Below are 23,477 nucleotides of genomic sequence, written 5' to 3'. Positions count from 1 at the left end.
CCTATGGACAATTTGGAGTCACCAATTAACCTAGCATGTTTTTGGAATGTGGGAGGAAACCGGAGTACCCAGAGAAAACCCACGCATGCACGGGGAGAACATGCAAACTCCACACAGAGATGGCCGAGGGTGGAATTGAACTCAGGTCTCCTAGCTGTGAGGTCTGCGCGCTAACCACTCGACTGCCTTGCAGAGAGCATTTAGATTAATGGACTTAAAAAACTGTTGATTTTGTTAATACTTGTGTTGTTTATTGATTCATTCATTCATTCATTTTCTACTGCTTATCCTCACTAGGGTAACGGGTATGCTGGAGCCTATCCCAGCTGCCTGTGGGCAAGATGCAGGGTACACCCTGGACTGGTCTCCAGCCAATCACAGGGCACATATAGACAAACAAGCATTCACACTCACATTCATACCTATGGACAATTTGGAGTCGTTGTTCAACCATCAGTTGTCCAATAGACTAAGAGCTTAAACAGCTGCCTGAGCAGCTTATACAATGCTGCTCAGATGCAAATAAGAAAATAGAAGAGTGCCATCATCAAAAAGACACACTGAAAGGATGCCTCATCATCATCAAGCAGGTAATATTTGAACTGCATACCTGACATGTGTTCTTGACTTCTGTTGCTAAGCAACACAAAAGACAGCAGCTTTGTTTACGCAGCACTTGATTTGCCTTCCACTGAGTAGCCATACTAATGAGTAACACACGCTCTGCTCTCACTCTGTGCACACTTTTTAAGGGTTTTTAAACAAAACTATGTGAGGTGGAAAACCATTTTTCATGAATTTTTATCAGAAACATTAGCATCACATAGCCGGTGTAGACACTGATCATGTTTATCATGGGCATGTAATATACATAGATGGATTTTTCGAATATAATTAAAACAAACAGCAGCAGGTTAACCTAACATGAACTCTGTCATTGTTACTTATGGCAAGCAGTCAGGCTGTTAAAAACCGTTCCTCCCCCTCCTTTGAGGATTTGCATATCCTCCTTCTCAATTAACATTTGTGTCATTACTGTTTTTTTCTCCAAACCTTTTTTCTTTACATGATTTGTTTATACATACATACATATATATATATACATATATACACACATATATATATATATATATATATATATATATATATATATATACATATATACACACATATATATATACACATATATATATACATATATATATATACACATATATATATACATATATATATATATATATATATATTAGATACATATATCTAAAAAAATCTATTTTTATGCATAACAAGCTACATTAAGGAACATCACATGGTTACAGTTGTACAATTCATGTCTGAAAAGGTGGCGGATGAAGCAGAGTTTATATTTAATTCTACCACTGCCCAAGTCTATTACTGATAACTCAGTCACACCATAACTTTTACATTCTGATATTTACAACATCTGACTTTCTGACTTTGTCACTTAAATTTTTTTCACTTCTCTATGAAAGGAAAGAATTGTTTTTTTAAAAAAAATCAAGAAGCAAATTGGGAATAAGCTGTACACATAGGAATAAATTTACATGAGCAGAGCATATAAATAAAACATTGAGGATCTTAACACATGTCAACACCCTTCTAAAATATCTTATATTTAAACAGCCAATTTGCAACATTACGCCTCTGCCGAGGGGTGCGATCTTTCTAATGTGTTGCAAGTGGGGCTGTTTAATGATTACACTTTTTAATTAATTTAATCACTGTTTTCAAATTAATTATTTGTGATTAATCACCATATATACATACATATACGTATACACATACATACATACATATATACACATACATACATATACATACATAAATACATATATACATACATATATACACATATATATAAACATATATATATATATATATATATAAACATATATATATACATACATACATATATACACGCATATAAACATATATATACATACATACATATATATATATATATATATATATTTTCATACACACACACACACACATATACATACATATAACATATATTTATTTATATGTTACATGATGAACTAAATAATCAGTATTTCGGCAGTATGGCTCTAGCCAAAACCAAAGACATGATTTGACTCATGGAACATGGATACCCTGCCTGGTCCAACAATATGAAAGAACACTAAATAAGGTGATACAGGGTTGTCATGGCAATGCCAGAGCTGCTGTTCTCCCCCATTACAAGGTAGTGTAGCATCACGGTTGTTTTAAATGACACATTGTTTCCTGTAGACCCTCACCCGGCCGAGCAATGAGCGTTGAGCATTTTGTCTGATTGGGGAAGGTGTAATTAGGTTCCGACACTTTCCCAGGCCGTCGAGGGAGAAGCGTGGTCGCGTCTCATCGAGTCTTGCAGCTTTTGCTAACATTAACTGCTAAAAAAAGTGTAACCAAGCTTGTGGTCACACTGCAGGAACACATGGATGCATGCAAAGCAGTTGCCAGTCATACTGTATATGCACACATGTACTGTCTCACACATGCATATTTGCAAATTAATTAAACTAAGGAAAATACACACAGCAAGCCAACAAGGACGCCACTTTTAGGTTGACGTGTGCTGCTGCTGCGGGTGTTTGGGGGGGATGGTTATTTACCAGAGTGGTTGTCATGGACAACAAAAAGTGTTTGTGATCGATAGCTTGCCACACTCCTACGAGGGGTCAACGGGGTCACAGAGTGGTATGAAAATGGGGGGCAGGAGTCACACTGACAGCAGTATGGTTGGCAAATATAATGAGAATATACTGTGCTTACTTGGATCTGCTCAGTCAAAGAACTGAGACAATAGAGTAGATCCCTCAAAGATGAACACTATTGCTATGAAGCACTAAATGCAAACTCAGGCCACTATTACTGTTCCTCCTCTGGTCTTGTACCCTCATCATTTTTCTTGTCCTATTTAGCTACACGAGAAAATATATTAGAAACAGCTCCCAGGATGATTATAGTACAAAATTATGCTTGTAATTTTTTTATACATTTCTTGTATTAAATGTACCTAATGAAGTGTTCAGTGAGTCTACACCATGTCTTTGCACCCAAGATTTGAATAAATCATGTCTCCAGATCAGGGATATGAGAATATTTGCTGTATAATGGTGAAAAGTAATTGTTTACTTTGAAACAAAGCAGAAAATGTGTGATACCTGACACTACCCTTTTTTGTAAGCATAAATATAATATGTTTGGGGAATATCATAGTTTTGTTCATTTTGATCAAAAATGTCTGAAGGCTGAGTAAAACTATACTGGTAAATCATTAGGCTAAATAAAACATCAGTTATGTGTTACATTTTTATATACAGTATATTTGTGAAAATATGTGAAAATCTGTTTTTAAAAAAAGCTATGCTGCCAAATTACTAGTTGTTTTTTTATTCTTAATGTAATTAAATTGTTTATTTTGTTTATTTTTTCCACATATGTCAGCAATATTGTTACATCAATTGCTTGTTTTGTCAGATAATACGAGTAAGATTCTCCTGAGAGAAAACACAAGCACCGTCTTCCTCTATGTCCAAAAGATTGCCCCAGGTTAGGAGAAGACTCCCAGTGAGGACCCTGAGGCAGCGGAGCAAACACAAAGTGTGGTCAAATAAAAAGGCGCTATCGAGAGGATCTCAGGTTCCACACTGTCAAGCAGACATGCCGGTCGACAGCTGCGATCGATGTGGTAAAGCGGTGCCATGGGAACGGTCGGGCGGATGGAGCATGAGAAGCAGAATGACTACTAAGAACGGAGAACTTTGATGGGATTTGGAAGTTTAAATCCGCAGAGGTCCATGTGGGAATAGAAGCAGATGGGAGTCTTTAATATTTTATAATATAAGACCATGATAATAAACATATTGCGACATGTCCACTACTATGGAATGGTGAGCTTTAATAGTAATAAGTGTCACCACAGCCTATTCACCAAATGTGTGAAAAATCATCTCTCTCACTTTTGAGAAAAGAGACTCTCAAACACTCACTTTGATGCTATGAAAATCCTCCTTCTCATGCCTCATGCCAAGATCTAAAGAAATCCAGGAACAAATGAGAAAGAAAGCAATTGAGATCTAACAGTCTCGAAAAGGTTATAAAGCTTTGGGACTCCAGCAAACCACTGTGAGAGCCATTATGACAAACAGTAAGGATGGCAAAAACATGGAATGGTGGACCTTCCCAGGAGTTTACCCGACCAAAGTTTACCCCAAGAGCGCAGCGTGGACTCATCCAAGAGGTCACAAGGTCACATCTCACATCCAGAGAACTGCAGGCCTCACTTGCCTCAATTAATGTTAGTGTTCACTGAACAGACACAAAAACGGCCTGCATCGTAGACTTACGAGACAAAAAGGCGTATGACAAAAGCACAAAACTATTTATAAAAAAATATTTTTGTTGATACCATAATTTCCAGTGCATGAGCCGCTACTTTTTTTCTTACACTTTGTAATGATCATGACATCGCCTTTATATCAAAACTATTACTAATTGGTAACTAACTAATTGGTAACTCTTTGGCAGTAGCCAGTCATGATCCATCAGTGTACTCACAACGAGCTTGTCAAGCCATTGGAAATCACAGAAGGTCAGTAAATACAACCGTATAACAACATAACAGACTTGAGTCACAGTCTCATCTTACAAAGAACACTAAATTCATCACACAGTAACTTAACACTCGAGCCTACCTCTGGGCTCTCGGCTCTCTGGTGGACAGAGGTAGCGCCACCCATCCATTTTCTATGTGCTTGTCCTCCTTTTAAATGTTTTCAGACAAAATGCATTATGGGAAAATGTTAAAGTAGTTAAGTTAAGGTGCTGTGTGATGACTTTAGCATTCTTTGTTGATGATGACACCGCAAGTCAAGGACCTCCTGCAATTTCCAATGGGTTGACAAGCTTATAGTGTGTGTTTTTTTCAGTTTCCAGAAGTAGTGAAGTGTCATGTTTTGAAGTCCTATGCAGATATCGTGTATTGATCTGAAAAAAATCGTAAGTACATTTGATTAAGTGTAGAAATTCTACAGATTCTGTTTGGGCCGCAGCAGATGTTGAACAACTCAATCTCAGGCTAATTTGCATCGAGATGAAAGTGACACCAATAATGACAACAAATGAGAGAAAGAGACTGACAAAGTGTGTGATGAAGGAATTTTGATTTATGATAGTAAATTCTGCCGCTGACGAAGACGACTTTAGTGGTTTTAGTTCATTTAAAAGCATCAAAACTTAAAAACAAACTCTCAGTTTTATGTGTACTAAATATCCCATGTTAATGATGTAAACACCTGTGGCTTATAGATAGCTGCGACCTAAATATGTACTAATCTTTCTTTCTTATATTGTCTGGAAATTTCGGTACTTTTATTTACATTTATTTATTCATCATTATATAATGAATATAATATTCAATGGTTTTCAATACATCCCACAGCTGTACGTAATGTTGTGACCTATAAGTGTATCTGGTGTTCAATATTAATTTGACCTCATCTACTTGTTCTTGTGTCCTAGTTCGACTTCATCACTTTGAGCTTTGTGACCTAGAAAGCCTCCATGGGTCCATAAAGTACGTAGGCGTGCATTATAATGTATGCGCACAGTTTGTCGGTGTATGTGAAAATGTTCCAGCAGTACTCCTAGTTGTATTACTACAGCAGACAGATGGGTCCATTATTAATCGTAAATGACATAGTCGCTCTTGCAAAAGGTCTTAATATTGATCCCCGCACCATCCCCAAGACCGATCCTAATGATGATGTTTGTCCCTGTCTTTCTCATCAGCACCGTAATCAAAACCAGGTACACATTTTACGACAGCCGAGCCATTATCAAGAGAAACAAGCTTGAAGTGCAAACTAGACTTTTGGATTAAAGGGGAAGGGGTGTTATTGGACGGCCAGCCTAATTTTCCAGACAGCAGCCAAATAAAAGTCTCCCTCTGCCACCTTAATATCTGCGCTGAGCTGATAAGTTGAGCAGGAAGGTGGCTATCTATGATGGTGGCGTCTGATAATTCAAGCAACATGCTTCTCAATGTAAGAGATGGCTTCAAGAAAATTGCTGTACTATACCGGCAAATTTTAAAATGTAAGTCCTGATAGATAGCCCACATGTCCTGAGTAAGCTGAACATATTGGAATGGTTTTAAGCAGTTGAGAAATACACTCGTGTACAAACAAAATGTCGGAATTTGAGAATTTGAAATGTTGGACTGTAAAAATGGAGATTGATGATTGAAATGTAGAAATACATATCACAACTGTCACAATAATCCCTAATAAAACTAACACAAATGTCACAAAAACATGGGCTACTGTTGCGGCTGTTACCCACTGAAAGCAGAAACTCAACTCCCGACGTCACTTCCTGTCCGCCACCCATTCATCTCCCCGAGGGAACACATTTATTGCAACACACAAACAGAAGTCTTATTTATGCCTGAAATTGTTTATGTACTTTTATTATCTCTACTGTAGGGCTGCACGGTGGTCGACCTCACAGCTAGGAGACCTGAGTTCAATTCCATCCTCTGCCATCTCTATGTGGAGTTTGCATGTTCTCCCATGTTTTCTCCGGGTACTCCGGTTTCCTCCCATATTCCAAAAACATGCTAGGTAAATTGGCGACTCCAAATTGTCCATAGGTATGAATGTGAGTGTGAATGGTTTGTCTATATGTGTCTGCGACCCTCGTAAGGATAAGCGGAAGAAAATTAATGAATGAATGTCTACTGTATTCAATAATATGAGTGAAAATGTGACAACAGATGTGTTAGTTCATGTCTAGAGTGATCTATCCATCCATTTTTTATGCTGCTTACACTCACTAGGGCCATGGGGGTATGCTGGAGCCTGAGGGATCTAATAAAGTTAAAAAATATATATTTACAAGGGCATAAAGAGGTTTTCTATGCTCTGACTACAAACAAAATATTTGCTTTATAAATAAGGAATCCTACTTCACAGAAACTCACTTATCATCTAACCATCTTTTTTCTATGCCGCTTATCCTCATTAGGCTCGCCGAGTATGCTGGAGCCAATCCCAGCTGACTTTGGGAGAGAGGTGGGGTACACCCTGGACTGGTCGCCGGCCAATCGCAGGGCACATATAAACATGGGATAACTGTAAGCTGAACACTAGGACTGGCGATGCAATGGGTTGGGAGACCTGAGCCATGTCACCCTGTACAATAAGTGGAGTGTTACATTAAAAGTCCTGGTGGATAACCAGTGTGTTCTGAATGACCTGTACATTTTGACATAGACGAGAAGAGTTTGCAGACAAAATGCATTATGGGAAAATGTTCAAGTAGTTAAGTTGCTGTGTGATGACTTTAGCATTCTTTGTTGATGATGACACCGCAAGTCAAGGACCTCCTGCAATTTCCTGGTGAATGACCAGTGTGTTCTGAATGACCTGTACATTTTGACATAGATGAGAAGAGTTTGCAGACAAAAACTGGGGTGGCAGAAAAAGGAGAAATACATGTAAAATGGTGCACAATGTTATATGGGTGAATGCTTCTCAGCATTTAAACAATAAAGATATTCTAAGATGTTCTATGTTCTATTTTGGGCGGCACGGTAGACTAGTGGTTAGCGCGCAGACCTTACAGCTAGGAGACCAGGGTTCAATTCCTCGGCCATCTCTGTGTGGAGTTTGCATGTTCTCCCCGTGTATGTGTGCACATTCCGAAAGCATGCTAGGTTAATTGGTGACTCCAAATTGTCCATAGTTATGGATGTGAGTGTGAATGGTTGTTTGTCTATATGTGATTGGCTGGCGACCAGTCCAGGGTGTACCCCGCCTCTCGCCCGAAGACAGCTGGGATAGGCTCCAGCACCCCTGTGACACTCGTGCGTAAAAAGCGGTAGAAAATGAATGAATGTTCTATTTTGTTGCTTTTCACCAAAATGTGCAAATCAGAACAGACCTACGCTGGCGAAAGAAAATGGCGCCAACTCTAAATGAAGCTCAGGATAGATAACAAAACAGTATTAAAGTTATTGGTTTAGCTTGACGGTGTTCTACATGGCGAGAGGTAAAAATCAGCAGGGGACAATTCAGGTGCAGTCAGGTTCAAAAAGTGAATAATTCCAGCTGTGCTTCTGAAGGAAGGCCGCCCTTACGGTGTCATAATGGTTCTACTCTTTGATGCTTCATTGGTCTTCTGTGGTCCTAATAGTCTAATAAAGGATGTCCAAAAAAATTAAGCACTCTACATGCCTTTGAATCCAAATGTAAATGACTTTAAATTCTGTTCCACTGTACTGACCTGCCAGCTCCTTTCTTTACTTTATGAATTACATGGGTGGCAATGTGACCCAATACTAAGTTCAGGGAAAAAAACTTTTTCGATGTGATAGTCACCATAATAGTAGTATACACTACAATGTCATGGAATGCCATGGACAATACGGAGGTGTTTTTGAAGACAGAGAGAGTAAACACTTCAGCACCACAGACAGCAGAAGGTAGATTAGAAATGTTCTGAAGACTGAATAACCTGCTACTGTCCTCTACTGGTGGCAAACATCAAACTCTATGTTAAGTCTGCAAAGACAATATGGAGTAGACAATAAAAAATAGTGGCCCTAGCTTCTGTTTTTTTAGAAGGACCAGATTTTCCCATAGTGTACTGTTTTTCAACATTTACTTTCTGAGTCACAGTTTGAGTGCCTCTTCTCTCAAAAGTGAAAAATTGAGGAAGATGACAGATTTTTTGATAGACATTTGGTGCTCATAAGCAGGCTGTAGAAACCCATATTGTTCCAACATAAAAAAATGACTTTTGCATAATAGGAGACCTTTAAATGCAGTCTTTATAATGACCAGCAGGGGGAGATGTGTGTTCTAGCCCAGTCATTCCCAAACTTTTTAGTCTCAAGCCAGTCAAATCTATTTTAAAAGGGCCACACACGTTCCAATCTCCGTCTAAGCAGCACATGGTGGTCATCCCAACAATTACGCTGGCCTAATTCTCTTGAGTGGACCAGTTAGGCGTTTGGTCACACGCTTGCTTAGATGTGAGCTTAATCCTCAGAGCCAAGCTGCAACCTCAATTCAATATATAAATAAAAGACGAAACCATGACCCGCCTCTGACAGAACTCATGGCTTGGTGAGTTATTAATACCAGCAGGATGTCATGCACTGATTCTCCGGGTTTGGCATCATGATGACTGATAAAGTGAGGAGAGGAAGGTCACCTCCCTTCAGTCCATCTGTCCTTCCATCATATCAAGAAGACTTTAGGCCCCTAAATCAACTCCATCACAGGTCAACATATTGCAAACAAGCATTATAAAACCTTTATTAACCTTACAGATCAGGGGTTCAGATCAGGGGATGTCGTCTATCTTCTATTAACCTACAAAGCCCTCCACGATCTGACCCCCCCCCCCCATATCTCACAGACCTGCTCCATCCACAAAATCCCCAGTCCTCAGACTCTAACCTCCTGGCACTCCCCTGTGAGACCAAGCTCCAAACCTGGGGAGACAGAGCCTGGGGAGACAAATAAAATGGATTATTATTATTATTGTCCACTAATGCCTGCTTGTTAAGCCCTTTGAGGCTCTTTTGTGGTGAAGGGCTATATAAATAGACTCTCGAGGCCATATTTGAAGCCTTAAAGGGGACCTATTATGCTTCTTCCAATCTTCTGACGTATAAAGGTAGTTAGAATGTTGTAATCTCATGTTAAACTATGATAAAGTTTCAGATAATGACATGGCCATGGCTACAAAGCGAGCTCTCACTTAGCAATGGTCAAAATACATCTTCAACACACACACACACCACACTTCCGACCTTCAAAGTAAGAGCAGTGCACATCCTGTGTAATAGCTATAATTAAAAAAAACAAACCTTACAGTAATAAAATGATTGCAATTGCATCTGCAACTACATCATCTTTAACGACAAGCTTGTTGAGGATTTTGAAGCAATGAAAAGTTTGAAAAATACTGCGCAGGGATGTATTATATAGTATATTATACGCCCTGATGTGCATCCCTTGTCGTGCTGCACTAACATACCACAATAGCGTCCCCTCTTGATTCGCCGTCGCCTCTGTGCTGCAACAATGAAGTCCCAGCGTGAAAGCAACCACTGGTTGCTGCTGTGGCTGACGGATAAATCAACTGCGGTGAGATGCACACACCTTTCACAATTGCCACCCATCATATTTTAAGCCACCATGTTGTGTAGGTTGTGTGGAAAAGTTACTTGTTTGATGGCGCCGATCGTGCCATGAATTACGTTACCACTCTATGAGTTCATACATGCTAAATCAGGGATCTCCAGCCAGTAGCTCCTAACCACTTTTCAAGTAGTTCTCCAAAAGTTTTATTAATTTATTATCAACTTCTATACCAACAAAATTAGAAAGTGGGGTCCGGCAGTAATCCGGAAGACCAATCACAGCGGAGTGGGCGTGGGTGAAATTAATTTTTATAGGCCATTTTGGAAAGCCAAGGAGATACAGCTAGAATAGGTGTGGATTCTGGAAGATCATGAACGCTTTTTTTGTTCCTTTGAGAACACGATTTGACTTACACAGTGTATTAACAACATGACTAGATGAGCGACATACGGAGGCAAAATTATGGGGCAATTTTTTTACATTAACCAACTGGGGCCTACACTAGCCGAGGTTCCAACGTATTGATGTTGGAAAATTATACAAATCCTCTGCTGATTCATGACAAGTAACAATGGTTGCAAACAAAAGGTCCAAGAATAATCACCAGAAAAATCTGAATATTATTTATATCAATTTTTTTACATTAACCAAAAAGCATGCCAACTGGGGCCTACACTAGCCGAGGTTCCATCATATTGATGTTGGAAAATTATATAGATCCTCTGCTGATTCATGACAAGGAACAATGGTTGCAAACAAAAGGTCCAAGAATAATCACCAGAAAATTTTGAATATTATTTTATATAAATTTTTTTACATTAACCAAAAAGCATCCCAACTGGGGCCTACACTAGCCGAGGTTCCAATGTATTGATGTTGGAAAATTATATAGATCCTCTGCTGATTCATGACAAGTAACAATGGTTGCAAACAAAAGGTCCAAGAATAATCACCAGAAAAATCTGAATATTATTTATATCATTGTGTTTGTTCTCTAGCTATTTGTGGCAAAAGAGAGAGGTGTTTTCAGTCCTTTCTCATAACAAAACACATTTCCACATTTTTCCCCCAGTAAAATATTGCTGATTAATCATATAATTATATAAATCAATAATAAGCAGCAGTAGGAATGACTTTTTGCACCGCATTGTCAACATAAAGCTAAGCGCTGTTAAAAATATCAGGCGAGGTGTGTATTCTAACAGCTCCACCATACAGTCATCTTAAAGCTCACACTCACGGTCTCATTCACACGTCTCCATCCATACCGTCTCCACACCTCTCTGCGTGCTTTTTACGTAATTGTGCTCCGCTGAGCTGAGCACGAGCGCTCTACTCCTCCTTGATTGCCTGCTGCACATGAAAAAGAGATGTGGATCACATCATGAATCGCTTTCAAGACACTGCAAAAAGAACTTAAAAGCCAAAAATATGAAAAGCCGCTATGGTAAAGCAGACAAGTGAGGGAAAATATGTTTACATATCAAATGTAAGTTATACAGCTTCTTTTTTTAAGTTCATACATACAGTATATACAGATTTCCTCTTGACAGTGTCGGCACCACTCATACAGCCCCGAATTGTGACACCACTGCCACCATGTTTCAGTGTAGTCATCTTTCCACTTGTCTTTTCCATCTACTTAGACAATAATGGCTGTGTGTTGATTCTTTTTCAGAGCACAGGGCTCTACATTAAAAACAAAAATGACTTGCCCATGGAGAATCCTTAAGGTGAGAACTACTTGCCCGAACTTGCCCCATGTAAAATGAAAAGACTGCCATAATGCTATCATATATCAATATATGCTGATAATTCATCAGATAATAGTACTGACGCATTGTATTTGGAGGAATGTCTGAAAAATTGTGGAGATGTATGTTAACATGGCATGCCATACTACCTTACACATGGTAGTCGTAGTAAGCAGTGATATTTATAAGTTGTGCACCACTCTGTGAAGTTTAACACCTGATATTCACTTCTCCTGACATTTTTGCACGGACTGTTTGATTAAAGAAGCTTGACCTTGAAGATTGTCCCACTTTGCTGGGGTCTGTATGAAAGATATGGGGAGGATGAATCCCAGATCTACTGTTTACTATCAGTCAACTTTGTGGTATCTCTGTACAAAAGAGGCAATAGGTGGTACTCCAACTCTCTGTTACTACATCCAAAGGTGGAAAATAGCCAGGTCGATTTCATCTTCCCATTCTGTGTATAAGAATAGCCATCCATGAAAACAATTTCTCTCACAAGACAGATCTTTGCAAAGTTCAAGTGTACCTATTGACATGTCCGGTGTCAGCCCATAGAATAAAAACAGCATGTCAAACATAATATAAAAATACAACAGGGCAGCAAGCTCATAGCAAGGACATAGCGAGAGAAGAGTTAAATAAACACATACATTTGACTCATGTTTATATGGAAGAAGAGGGAAAATAGACCTGTCTGAGATAGAGGCACATTAGCATTTAACCCCTTGTGTACGCGAGGCTACTCCCCTGTCAACAGCCCTAACTCAATAATCAATCATGCTGAGGCAAGCCGTGCAAACAGCAAAAACACCCACCACCACCACTACCACCACCAGCAGCAGCTCGCCAGGCAAATCCTCCTCTCGCTCGCTCACTCGCTCGCTCCAAAAATAACTGGCCTGAGTGTTTGATTTGTGCTTTTTCTCATGTCCCAGAAAACAAGACGCTGTCGGAATGCTCATTTCATGCCTGAGAAAACTGAACATCTTCAACACTGTCAACACTAAATGTGCAACTGCACGCCTTTTCGCTTTTATTTTGCACCCCCACTCCACACCACTGCTTGTTTTAATGTCAAGTATACAACTACAGGCCACAACATTAAGTACACATTAGGCATTCATGACATTGATTTCCATAGAACTTTTTTGATTTCACATTTTTTGTTTGACTTCTTTTTTCCACAACATTGCCAAGTTTCACACACTTGTTTGTTTTTCTATCATTTTTAAGTCCATTAATTTAAATGCCGGCTGCACGGCAGTTTAGTGGTTAGCGTGCAGACCTCACAGCTAGGAGACCCGAGTTCAATCCCACCTTCGACCATCTCTGTGTGGAGTTTGCATGTTCTCCCTGTTCTTCCTGTTTTCTCCCACATTCCAAAAACATGCTAGGTTAATTGGCGACTCCAAATTGTGAGTGTGAATGGTTGTTTGTCTATATGTGCCCTGTGATTGGCTGGTGACCAACACAGGGTGTACCCCGCCTCCCCAGCTGGGATAGGCTCCAGCACTCCCCGCGACCCTTGTGAGGAAAAGCGGTAGAAAATGAATGACTCTAAATGCCAAACATTAAGCAATATTGTGTATGATATATGCACGATATGTTTTTCTAAATGTATATTATTCTATCATATTCAGGGATGTGATATCAGTTGATATTTCCATGAAATGTAGCTACAGTAAGCCCTCGTTTACAGACCATACAGTGAGGATTATTCATAAATTTTTCGGTAGAACCTAGAAAAACACTTTAAAACCTAAATATGATGAACATTATCAGTTATTGTATTAGTAAATATCAGAGTATCTAGTCACCAAATTAAAAAAATATTCAGAAAATTAAAACGATGCCTTTCTGTGCAGTACCAATGGAATAGCAACAAATATCACCAATAGCATGAATTCAGAGTAAGCATATTCAATTGCCTGTGATGAGTAAAGTGATGTAAACAATATCGAGCAGACAGCACTGATATGCATGGCCCGTCTTCCCAAATGTTTTCCAGGATGCTCACACAAAGATCTTAGAAAAACAGATCAATCCATTTCTTTTTTAGTTATTCAGAATTTTGATCTGTTAGAAAACAGCACAGTTTCCACACTTTTTCAGACCTGAAATGTATGGAATCAAATACCATACTTTTCCATACATGCGTTGGAGCCCTGTATATTGTAGGTTTTAGTATTTGTCTTATTTTACACAAACAGCGTTTTCATTTTTAGTGATTAATTCAATGTTTATTGGTAAAATGCATCCGGGGGGGGGGCACGGCGGTCTAGTGGTTAGCGCGCAGACCTCACAGCTAGGAGACCAGGATTCAATTCCACCCTCGGCCATCTCTGTGTGGAGTTTGCATGTTCTCCCCGTGCATGCTAGGTTAATTGGTGACTCCAAATTGTCCATAGGTATGAATGTGAGTGTGAATGGTTGTTTGGCCCGAAGACAGCTGGGATAGGCTCCAGCACCCCCGCGACCCTCGTGAGGATAAGCGGTAGAAAATGAATGAATGAATGCATCCAGTGGCAACACAATAAAGGAAGGATAATGTGTTCATTACACACCATTAATTTGAGGTAAGAGCTGCTTCCTATATTGGTAATGAAAAGCTAGACAATATCAGCTATATGTAAGAAAGGCATTACCTTTAGTTATACTTATATTGCAAGGTATTTGTTTTGAAAAATGCATGTATTTCAATAACAGTCACACTGTTACATTCTGTCACTTCAAGACTGCAAATAAAGCATCAACAATCAATATGAGACAGCAGACTCCTTAATAATTACATAGTTTGATGTGTGTAATATCAATCCATTCCATCTATCCACATTGCTTTCCAAACCCAAAATGAGAACCGAGCAGCAGGCAAGCCGAAAAGGACACGCCCCCTCCGGACTGTGATAAACAAACGTTGCACATTACTACTATTGGTTCAGGTTCCTGAGCTCGACCCACAACAGGCCTAGCTTGCCTCTGTTTGTGAAGCCCCTTAAAATGCACTCAATTCAATTCTCTTTACACAGCAGATCTTCCAGCCGATAGCAAAAAAGTGAGCAAAAGACAACGCCGCCACACGTACATTGATTTCAACACACACATTTACCGTCGCTCACCTTGTTTGACACATTTGAAGCGTACCGGGTCCCTGCAGTGCTTGATGACGGCCAGCACGTCCCGGCTAGTGAGGCCGGCCACAGGCATGTCGTTGACCTCCAGCACCAGCTCATCCTCGGCCAGCTTGCCGCTCTGGACGAGCCCCTTCCCCGATTTCACCTCGCCCAAGTAGGGGAACTGGCCGAGCTCGGCGCCCCCCTTCAGCTCGAAACCTAGCTCGCCGTCCTTCCCGCGGCTTATCACGGCTTCGTGGACTTTGTTGGTCCAGTGGTTCTTCTTCTTGAGGCTCTTCGACATCGTTACGGGGACGTGAATCACCGCAGACTGGCCCGCACGGCTGGCTACCACCACCGCCTCATGCCCGCTTCACATGCGACCAGCCGCAGCTGGGCGACATCAGCGACTCGCGCCCGCAGCTGTGTCCACTCCGCGAGGCGCCAAGTCCGGCGAGAGGCTGCGAGGCGTCTCGGTAGGGTGAAATTATCTCCACTGTCAAGACACACAAGACGCAGAAGACAAACACTGGCGCATATAACCCGGATGTGAAAACCGAAGGAGGGGAGAGATGAATGGTTCTGGTTCGGCGTCGGAAGAGGAGGGGAGGGGACACAACACTCCCACTAGTCGGCCTCCCTGCCAGGGGCGCCTCTTCCTGTGGTCCAATGGGGAGGGACGAGGCAGTGAATGCACCACCACCCTTCTGTTGCTTCATGGCTTTTCCTGAAAGTGTACTCAATTTGTCTTATTTGTGACCCTGAGCAGAACCCCACGAATTGTTGGTGTGTATGCTATTAGACTATTAAAGTACTTACGTATTAAAATGACACGATCCCTGAAGGCAGCATCAGTGAGAAACTAGGTACAATTATATGCAAAAGTAAAGTTTTGTATGTATGCAACATGTGTCCATTTTAGATTTTACTGAGGACAGCTTTGTAAAAAAAAAAACAAGCTTTGTTACAAATCTTAAATTATAATTTTTTGTTGAATTCATATTTTTTCATTTGTGAAGGTACTAAAAGTTGCAAATCAGATTTTATAATATGTGTCTCGAGAGCAGGGGTCTCAAACACGCAGCACGCGGGCCAAATGTGGCCCGCAGGACACTAGTTTGAGGCCCCCGCCTTGATATGAAAGTTTAATGTTAGTGCGGCCCATGCAAGTTTGATATGGATGCTGTATGGTATCATGTACCCAGAAAAAATTATTACGTTTGATTAATTCATTCACATTCAAGCTGACATGTTTGCTACATTAAGGCATTATGCTGCAGCTTTATTACTGTGCAAAAACAGCTGAATTCAAGAGAGGCAGAGAAAGTCCTGAAGATGAGCCAAGGTCCAGACATCCTGCCACAGACACCAACCAACAGAATTCATATTGTATTCGTTCAATAGATGACAGACGTTTAAGTGATAATCACATAGCTAATGCTGTAGGCAAACATGCAGTCGAGAACATTCTGCACAACAAACTTGGCATATTGAAGGTTTTTGCTGGGTGGGAGCCACGTTTTTTGACGTCTGATCTAAAGCACGCCAGGCTGGTCATATCGTTTGCCACTTTTTGAAGCATATTCACATGTTTTTCTTGAACTTTTCCTCTCCCGAGATGAATGTTGGGTACACCACTTTGAGCCAGAGACCAAACAGCAGAACACGCAGAGGAAAAAACCCTGTCTTCTCCCACCAAAGAATGGCAAGGTGGTGTCATCACTAGGGATGATGATGACCTCCGGCAGCTGTGAGAGGCAATCAAGTCAAAACGGTCTGAACAACTGATCAGTGGGGTCCTATTTCACAAGGACAATGCTCCTGCACACAAGTCTGTGGTTGCAATGGCTGCTGTGCACGACTGTAGCTTTGAAATGCTTGATCTGACACCACCTGACTATTTTCTGTTTCCCAACATGAAAAAAACACATAGTTAGGAGGTATTATTGGACAATCCAATTTACATAATTATTACTTTTTTTTGAAGACTCTTGTTGGCAAAGATGGTGAGGAGCGGAGAAGGAGGCGATGAGGTGGACACTATCTTTGTTCTTCACAGATTCTTTCTAGTTTAATATGGTTTCTCACCTTTTTTGTCAAATTGCTGGCACTTTCATTTCACTTTTTATTCATTCATTTTCTACCGCTTTTCCTCACGAGGGTCATGGGGGATGCTGGAGCCCATCACAGCTGTCTTCGGGGAGGCGGGGTACACCCTGGACTGGTCGCCAGCCAATCACAGGGCAAACAACCATTCACACTCACATTCATACCTATGGACAATTTGGAGTCACCAATTAACCTAGCATGTTTTTGGAATGTGGGAGGAAACCGGAGTACCCGGAGAAAACCCACACATGCACGGGGAGAACATGCAAACTCCACACAGAGATGGCCGAGGGTGGAATTGAACCCTGGTCTCCTAGCTGTGAGGTCTGCGCGCTAACCACTAGTCCGCCGTGCCGTTCTTTGGACCCATGGCGGGTTATTTAGAAAAAGAGTGAGGAAAGTCCAGGCACCCGCCCACTTTTTTGGTTTCATCCACATCATACCGTGGACATTTGATCAGCGTTGGGGTTGCAAATATCATAAGTGTGGTGATCGCTGAGCATAAGTAAATAGATTTTTTTTTCCTTACACCTCTGCGGCGCCCCCTGGAGAATGCCGCCCTGGGCAATTGGCCCAGAGCTAGAACCGCCACTGCATTCAATCACTGAGGCAAAATTTCAGTGAAACATTTTGTCGGAAACTGAATAACTGAATAAGAGGAAAAACTGGTGCGTTTGGCTATATGTAAAAAAAAATAAACCACTTTTGGTGAAATCCTACCACTGCATCATGGTGAGCTTTTTAACTTGTATGTAGAAAGAACATAAAGAGCTTCTTCGAGGAACAAACTCAGGTTTGGACAAACACGACTCATTAGCATTAAAGCAACAGACACACAGACTGACATGTTGCTGCAAGGGCTTACTAAAAGCACGATCTAAATGTCTAAATTCCATTTCATCAGGGCTAGATTTTGGATAATGCATGTCCAATACAATATTGTGGAACCATTGAGAAAAAAAAGGAGAAACACATTTGAAATTCAACTTAATTAATCCTGAGCTCAACATGCTTGTTTTGGTAAACCCCATTCCCAATATCAATCATTCATAGGTGCACCCACTTCCACGGTCTAATGAGATCCAACCCAAGAACCTGACTTACCAACACAACAATAGTCATTCTATCGATGAGCTCCATTGCAACTAAGTACCACAATGGTGAAGATATGAGATATGATTCTACAACTATTGCAAACGGTCGAGTGGTTACCGCACAGACCTCACAGCTAGGAGGCCAGGGTTCAATTCCACCCTCGGCCATCTCTGTGTGGAGTTTGCATGTTCTCCCCGTGCATGTGTGGGTTTTCTCCGGGTACTCCGGTTTCCTCCCACATTCCAAAAACATGCTAGGTTAATTGGCGACTCCAAATTGTCCATAGGTATGAATGTGAGTGTGAATGGTTGTTTGTCTATATGTGCCCTGTGATTGGCTGGCGACCAGTCCAGGGTGTACCCCGCCTCTCGCCCAAAGACAGCTGGGATAGGCTCCACCACCCCCGCGACCCTCGTGAGGAAAAAGCCGTAGAAAATGAATGAATGAACTATTGCAAACTGCCACCACCATAATAAACACATTGTGGAAATGAAAGCTTCTACCTTTAAGCAGGGCTTTAACTAAACATCTATGTTGGTCATCATGACACAATTCCTATGTTGACCCAAGTCCAGCAGTGACTGGCAAATCCTTTTGTAGTCATGACTTTTTAATGCCAGGCTCTGTAAGTAAAAAAAAACAAGTTGCATGTAAGATTTATGACACAAATCATCGGCTCTATCATTTCTACTGAGTCCAATGCTCACTGCTGCCCCGTGTGTGTTTGTGTGTGTTGTTGTAACATGAGCGTCCTCCCTGCCAAGTGACATCACAGTGCAATCACCCCTGTGCACTTGCAGCCAGTAAATAATCCATAAAGCGGAGGTACGTTCACTTTGAATGTCACTTTACCAACTTGTGTGTTGGTGTCTTCCGAGGTTGAACCTCTGCAACAGCCTGAGCGGAATGATTGTTACCTCCGCAAGCGCAGTCACTATTTGTGCCCTGTGGCGAGGTACTGGACTGGTCGCCAGCCAATCACAGGGCACATATAGACAAACAACCATTCACACTCACATTCATACCTATGGACAATTTGGAGTCACCAATTAACCTAGCATGTTTTTGGAATGTGGGAGGAAACCGGAGTACTCGGAGAAAACCCACGCATGCACGGGGAGAACATGCAAACTCCACACAGAGATGGCCGAAAGTGGAATTGAACCCTGGTCTCCTAGCTGTGAGGTCTGTGTGCTAACCACTCGTCCGCCGTGCAGCCCCAGAAGCAACTTGTCACTACTAAAATGTTTTATTTGGCCAACCAAGGGGCATTAATGCCGAATATGCTATGCCGCCGTGCGTCCACCGAGGTGTATATTGTACAGCTGAAGGAGTACATCGCTGCCGCGGGAGGAGTTACTGCCGTGGCTTGCAATGTACACGATGTACTTTTAAACTTATGATGCACTCACTCCGCAACCCTGCCTTACCCTTGCGAGCTGGTTGCATGCTGGCTTTCCTGTGTGCACACAGAAAATAATTTGCATTCCAATTTGCTTCCTACGGGCTTTGCAGGCTTTCTGCGGGTTTGAAAATTCATACAGGATGAAACTCCCCCTTAAATGTCTTTGTAGAAAGGCGCTTAATGAAAGTAAGCACATTTACTTGTATTCACTGACAGAACAGCCTTGCTATATCCTATATGGCAGCAACATTGACGTACATACAGCTGAATAGGTGCGGATTCTGGAAGAACTATAATGCTTTCTGTGCTGCTCGTGTGTAGCTGCTCTATAGGAAAACACAACTCAATACAAAGGCCCGAAAAATGAACACAATAGTTCCCCTTTAAGACACTAAATTTATTTCCCACAGTACTAAATGCAGAACTGACAATCATAAAGTTGTAATAGTTGTTACTAGAAATATGTCATTCATTCATTTTCTATCGCTTTTTCTTCACAAGGGTTGCAGGGGTGCTGGAGCCTATCCCAGCTGTCTTTGGGCGAGAGGCGGGGTACACCCCGGACTGGTCACCAGCCAATCACATATAGACAAACAACCATTCACACTCACATTCATACCTATGGACAATTTGGAGTCGCCAATTAACCTAGCATGTTTTTGGAATGTGGGAGGAAACCGGAGTACCCGGAGAAAACCCACGCATGCACGGGGAGAACATGCAAACTCCACACAGAGTTTGCCGAGGGTGGAATTGAACCCTCCTCGCTGTGAGGTTTGCGCGCTAACCACTAGACTGCCGTGCTGCCCGAAATGTGTCATATAAGTGTAAAAAAAAGTTAAGCATGTACTCACTTTGATGACAAGTGATGGACATGGTGACCAACATGCAGGGTAGAGCTGCCAGCGCTATGGAGGTGAGTCTCTTCACATTAAGATGTCCTTTATTATTATGATTATTACTATTATTACATATGTTATAGCCATGTTGTAGTACATGTGTGAAGGACAATAATCATAATAGTTACATTTTAGGTTCAATGATTTTCATCCATCATTTTGTTTGCCATAGGCCACACGGTGGTCAAATGGCTAGTATGTTGGTCAGGAGATGGGGAAGACCTGGGTTTGAATATCCGTTGGGTGCGTGGGTTTTCTCCATGTTAAGTTTATTGGTGACTCCAAATTGTCCATAGGTATGAATGTGAGTGCGAATGGTTGTTTGTCTATATGTGCCCTGTGATTGGCTGGCGACCAGTCTAGGGTGTCTTGCCCGAAGACAGCTGGGATAGGCTCCAGCATACCCCTGCGACCATAGAAATGTATGGATGTAATCTTTTTGCCATCAGTGAGCCGAAGTCTCACAAGATTTGGTGAAGCCCTGCATGACGTCTCACACTGTGTATGCCAAAGCTTCTTTTTTTGCAAATATAAGAACAGAAGGAGACTTTTTTTTTTTAAACAATCATCTGTCAGTGCCCAGAGCTGCTGCGTCTAAATTTAAAGTCACTAGAAGCAAGTCAATGCATTTCTCTTGACAAGATTTTGAAGTGTCTGAGGTGGCCACTCACATGTCAGCCTTTCAGGTCTTGCATTTCCTGCAAAAAAAGACTACAAATGACACAACAATGTGCACGAAAATCCTCTTCCTGTGAGCTGAAAGAGCAAGTAGGGAATATTGCTTTGTGCCATCTTTAGAAAAGAGCATCCCAACAGCAGCAATAACACCAAGCCGTCTGCCAACACAGCAGGGGAATCTCTTTAGAGCTTATATGGATTTTTGCCTTCCTTTATGTCCGCCTGTGTGTGTGTGTTTGTTGCTATAGCCAGGAAACACACACATACTTAGTAACTTGCACCTAAGTTGTTTTGTAAGATGGTTTGGTAAAGATGAAGGGCACATGCTCACTCCATGTAGGCTAAACTTTAGCCTAAATGGGCGTGGCCGTATACATGTACATAATGATAAAAAGGGTGCATTAACAGTCTGATGTAAAATATAGTACTCACATGTAAAACGCAAGGCACACTAACACATGTAAAAGTTGATTAGACCTGATGGCTTCAGGCAAGCAGATCGTGTTCACCTTCAAGCTCACAATGACATGAATTATGTATTAAAACGTTTGATTGCCAAGTGCATCTGTCAAACTCGCTGCAGATTATCTTGTATCATATCGCAAAAATTATCTGCGTAGTTAGTTGGAGTTTTGAGTTTTTTCCACCAATGTTATACAAAAATAATGCAATATTTTAAGTCTCTATTTAGGTGACAAAATGTACAAAAAAAATATTTAAAGATTTTTTAAAATCTGATCTGTTTTTCTATAAAGTCATATTTTAGAACATTTTTCGTAATTGTACATGGATAAAAAGGCGTAATATTTTGAGGTAAACATCAATTTAAAAAAAGTCACATTGAAAAAAATTCTAATCGGAAAATTAAAATTAATTTTTTTATTGCTATATGACCAAAAAAGAAAAAATGTCTAATATTATAAAGGTCTACAGTCGTCCCTCGTTATACTACTATATTAGTATAGAAAACCTGTTTACTACCTTCTAAAAAACTGCTTTTAACATCATTAGAGCTGTATAGACATTAAATAACACCCCTATAATCACCTTTAAACTCATTTTACAATTACAACATAATTATGACAAAGAATGCAATACAATTTTTTTGTTCATTCATTCATTCATTTTCTACCGCTTTTCCTCACGAGGGTTGCGGGGGGTGCTGGAGCCTATCCCAGCTGTCTTCGGCCGAGAGGCGGGGTACACCCTGGACTGGTCGCCAGCCAATCACAGAGCACATGACAAACAACCATTCACACTCACATTCATACCTATGGACAATTTGGAGTCACCAATTAACCTAGCATGTTTTTGGAATGTGGGAGGAAACCGGAGTACCCGGAGAAACCTACATGCAAACTCCACACAGAGATGGCCGAGGGTGGAATTGAACACTTAAACACTTCTCCACCATGCAGCCCATATTACAACATAATTATGACAACGAATGCAATACAATTTTTTTGTAATATAAGAAAAATGTTAAGTTCAAGAAAATCTAACATGAGAAAGTACTATGAAAAAGTTGTATGGGTGAGAGAGGGCATTATCAGCAATGTGAATTTAGGTAAAGAGAAAAATGCTTCTGGACAAAAAAAAACAAATAAATGTTACAATACAAGAAAGGTTTGCTTTGTTATATTGCAAGAAAGAAAAGCCTCATTTTGAGAAAAAGTCAAATATAAGAAAATAACTTCCTTTCTTTCCTCCTGAAATACATGTGATACTATATTAAGTCCTATTTTTCCAGAAAAAAAAGTTATAATCTTTTGGGAATAGAAATCGTAATTCTGTTCCGTGAGTCTCTATATATACGCAATAATCATGTAACATCATGAAATGTTAGTTTCTGGTGATTTATGATAGACCAAAGCCAAGAAAGAGGTGATTTCAGTATGCGTAGTTCTTTGAGAGGTTGACTGTCTCGAAAAAAAAAAAAAAGCCATGGTTTAATCCCGGCTTATGTGAACACCTTGTTATCAGTCTCATCACAAGTCTTCTACTCTTTTAAAAAGATGGGGAGGGGGGGGATACTTTTCAGACGTAGATGAAATATGACTCCAGGGTCTGTATGTGCTTTAGGTGTTTGATTAGCATCATTAGCATCGTCCGTGGCCTTTTCCCTTTCATACCAATCTCCTTTTAAGTTCATACCTTAGCTCTGATGGGGGAGTGTCGCACTCGCCGAGTTTGATCTCCCTTGGAGGAATTAAAGGATTAGCATAATGATTGTG

The 23,477-nt window shown here is 40.8% G+C and overlaps 1 protein-coding gene across 5 annotated transcripts in view; it reads right to left on the bottom strand.

The window, feature by feature from the left end:
- magi2b (membrane associated guanylate kinase, WW and PDZ domain containing 2b) overlaps positions 1-15,684 on the bottom strand; it is a 108,117-nt gene extending 92,433 nt beyond the window's left edge. For 3 of the 5 annotated variants that reach the window (XM_058076582.2, XM_058076583.2, XM_058076586.2), the window contains exon 1: positions 15,064-15,683. In XM_058076582.2, the coding sequence (XP_057932565.2) occupies positions 15,064-15,361 (298 nt within the window). In that variant the 5' untranslated portion in view covers positions 15,362-15,683. Of the gene's footprint in view, positions 1-15,063 lie in introns of all 5 variants that reach the window. The other 2 variants (XM_058076584.2, XM_058076587.2) reach the window with 2 other exon arrangements.
- Between the last annotated feature and the right edge of the window lie 7,793 nt (positions 15,685-23,477).

Source organism: Doryrhamphus excisus, linkage group LG1, assembly GCF_037039965.1.
Source record: "Doryrhamphus excisus strain RoL-2023G ecotype Guam linkage group LG1, RoL_Dexc_Guam_v1.1, whole genome shotgun sequence".
NCBI classification, from domain to species: Eukaryota; Metazoa; Chordata; class Actinopteri; order Syngnathiformes; family Syngnathidae; genus Doryrhamphus; species Doryrhamphus excisus.
This window is presented reverse-complemented; position numbering and strand designations above follow the sequence as displayed.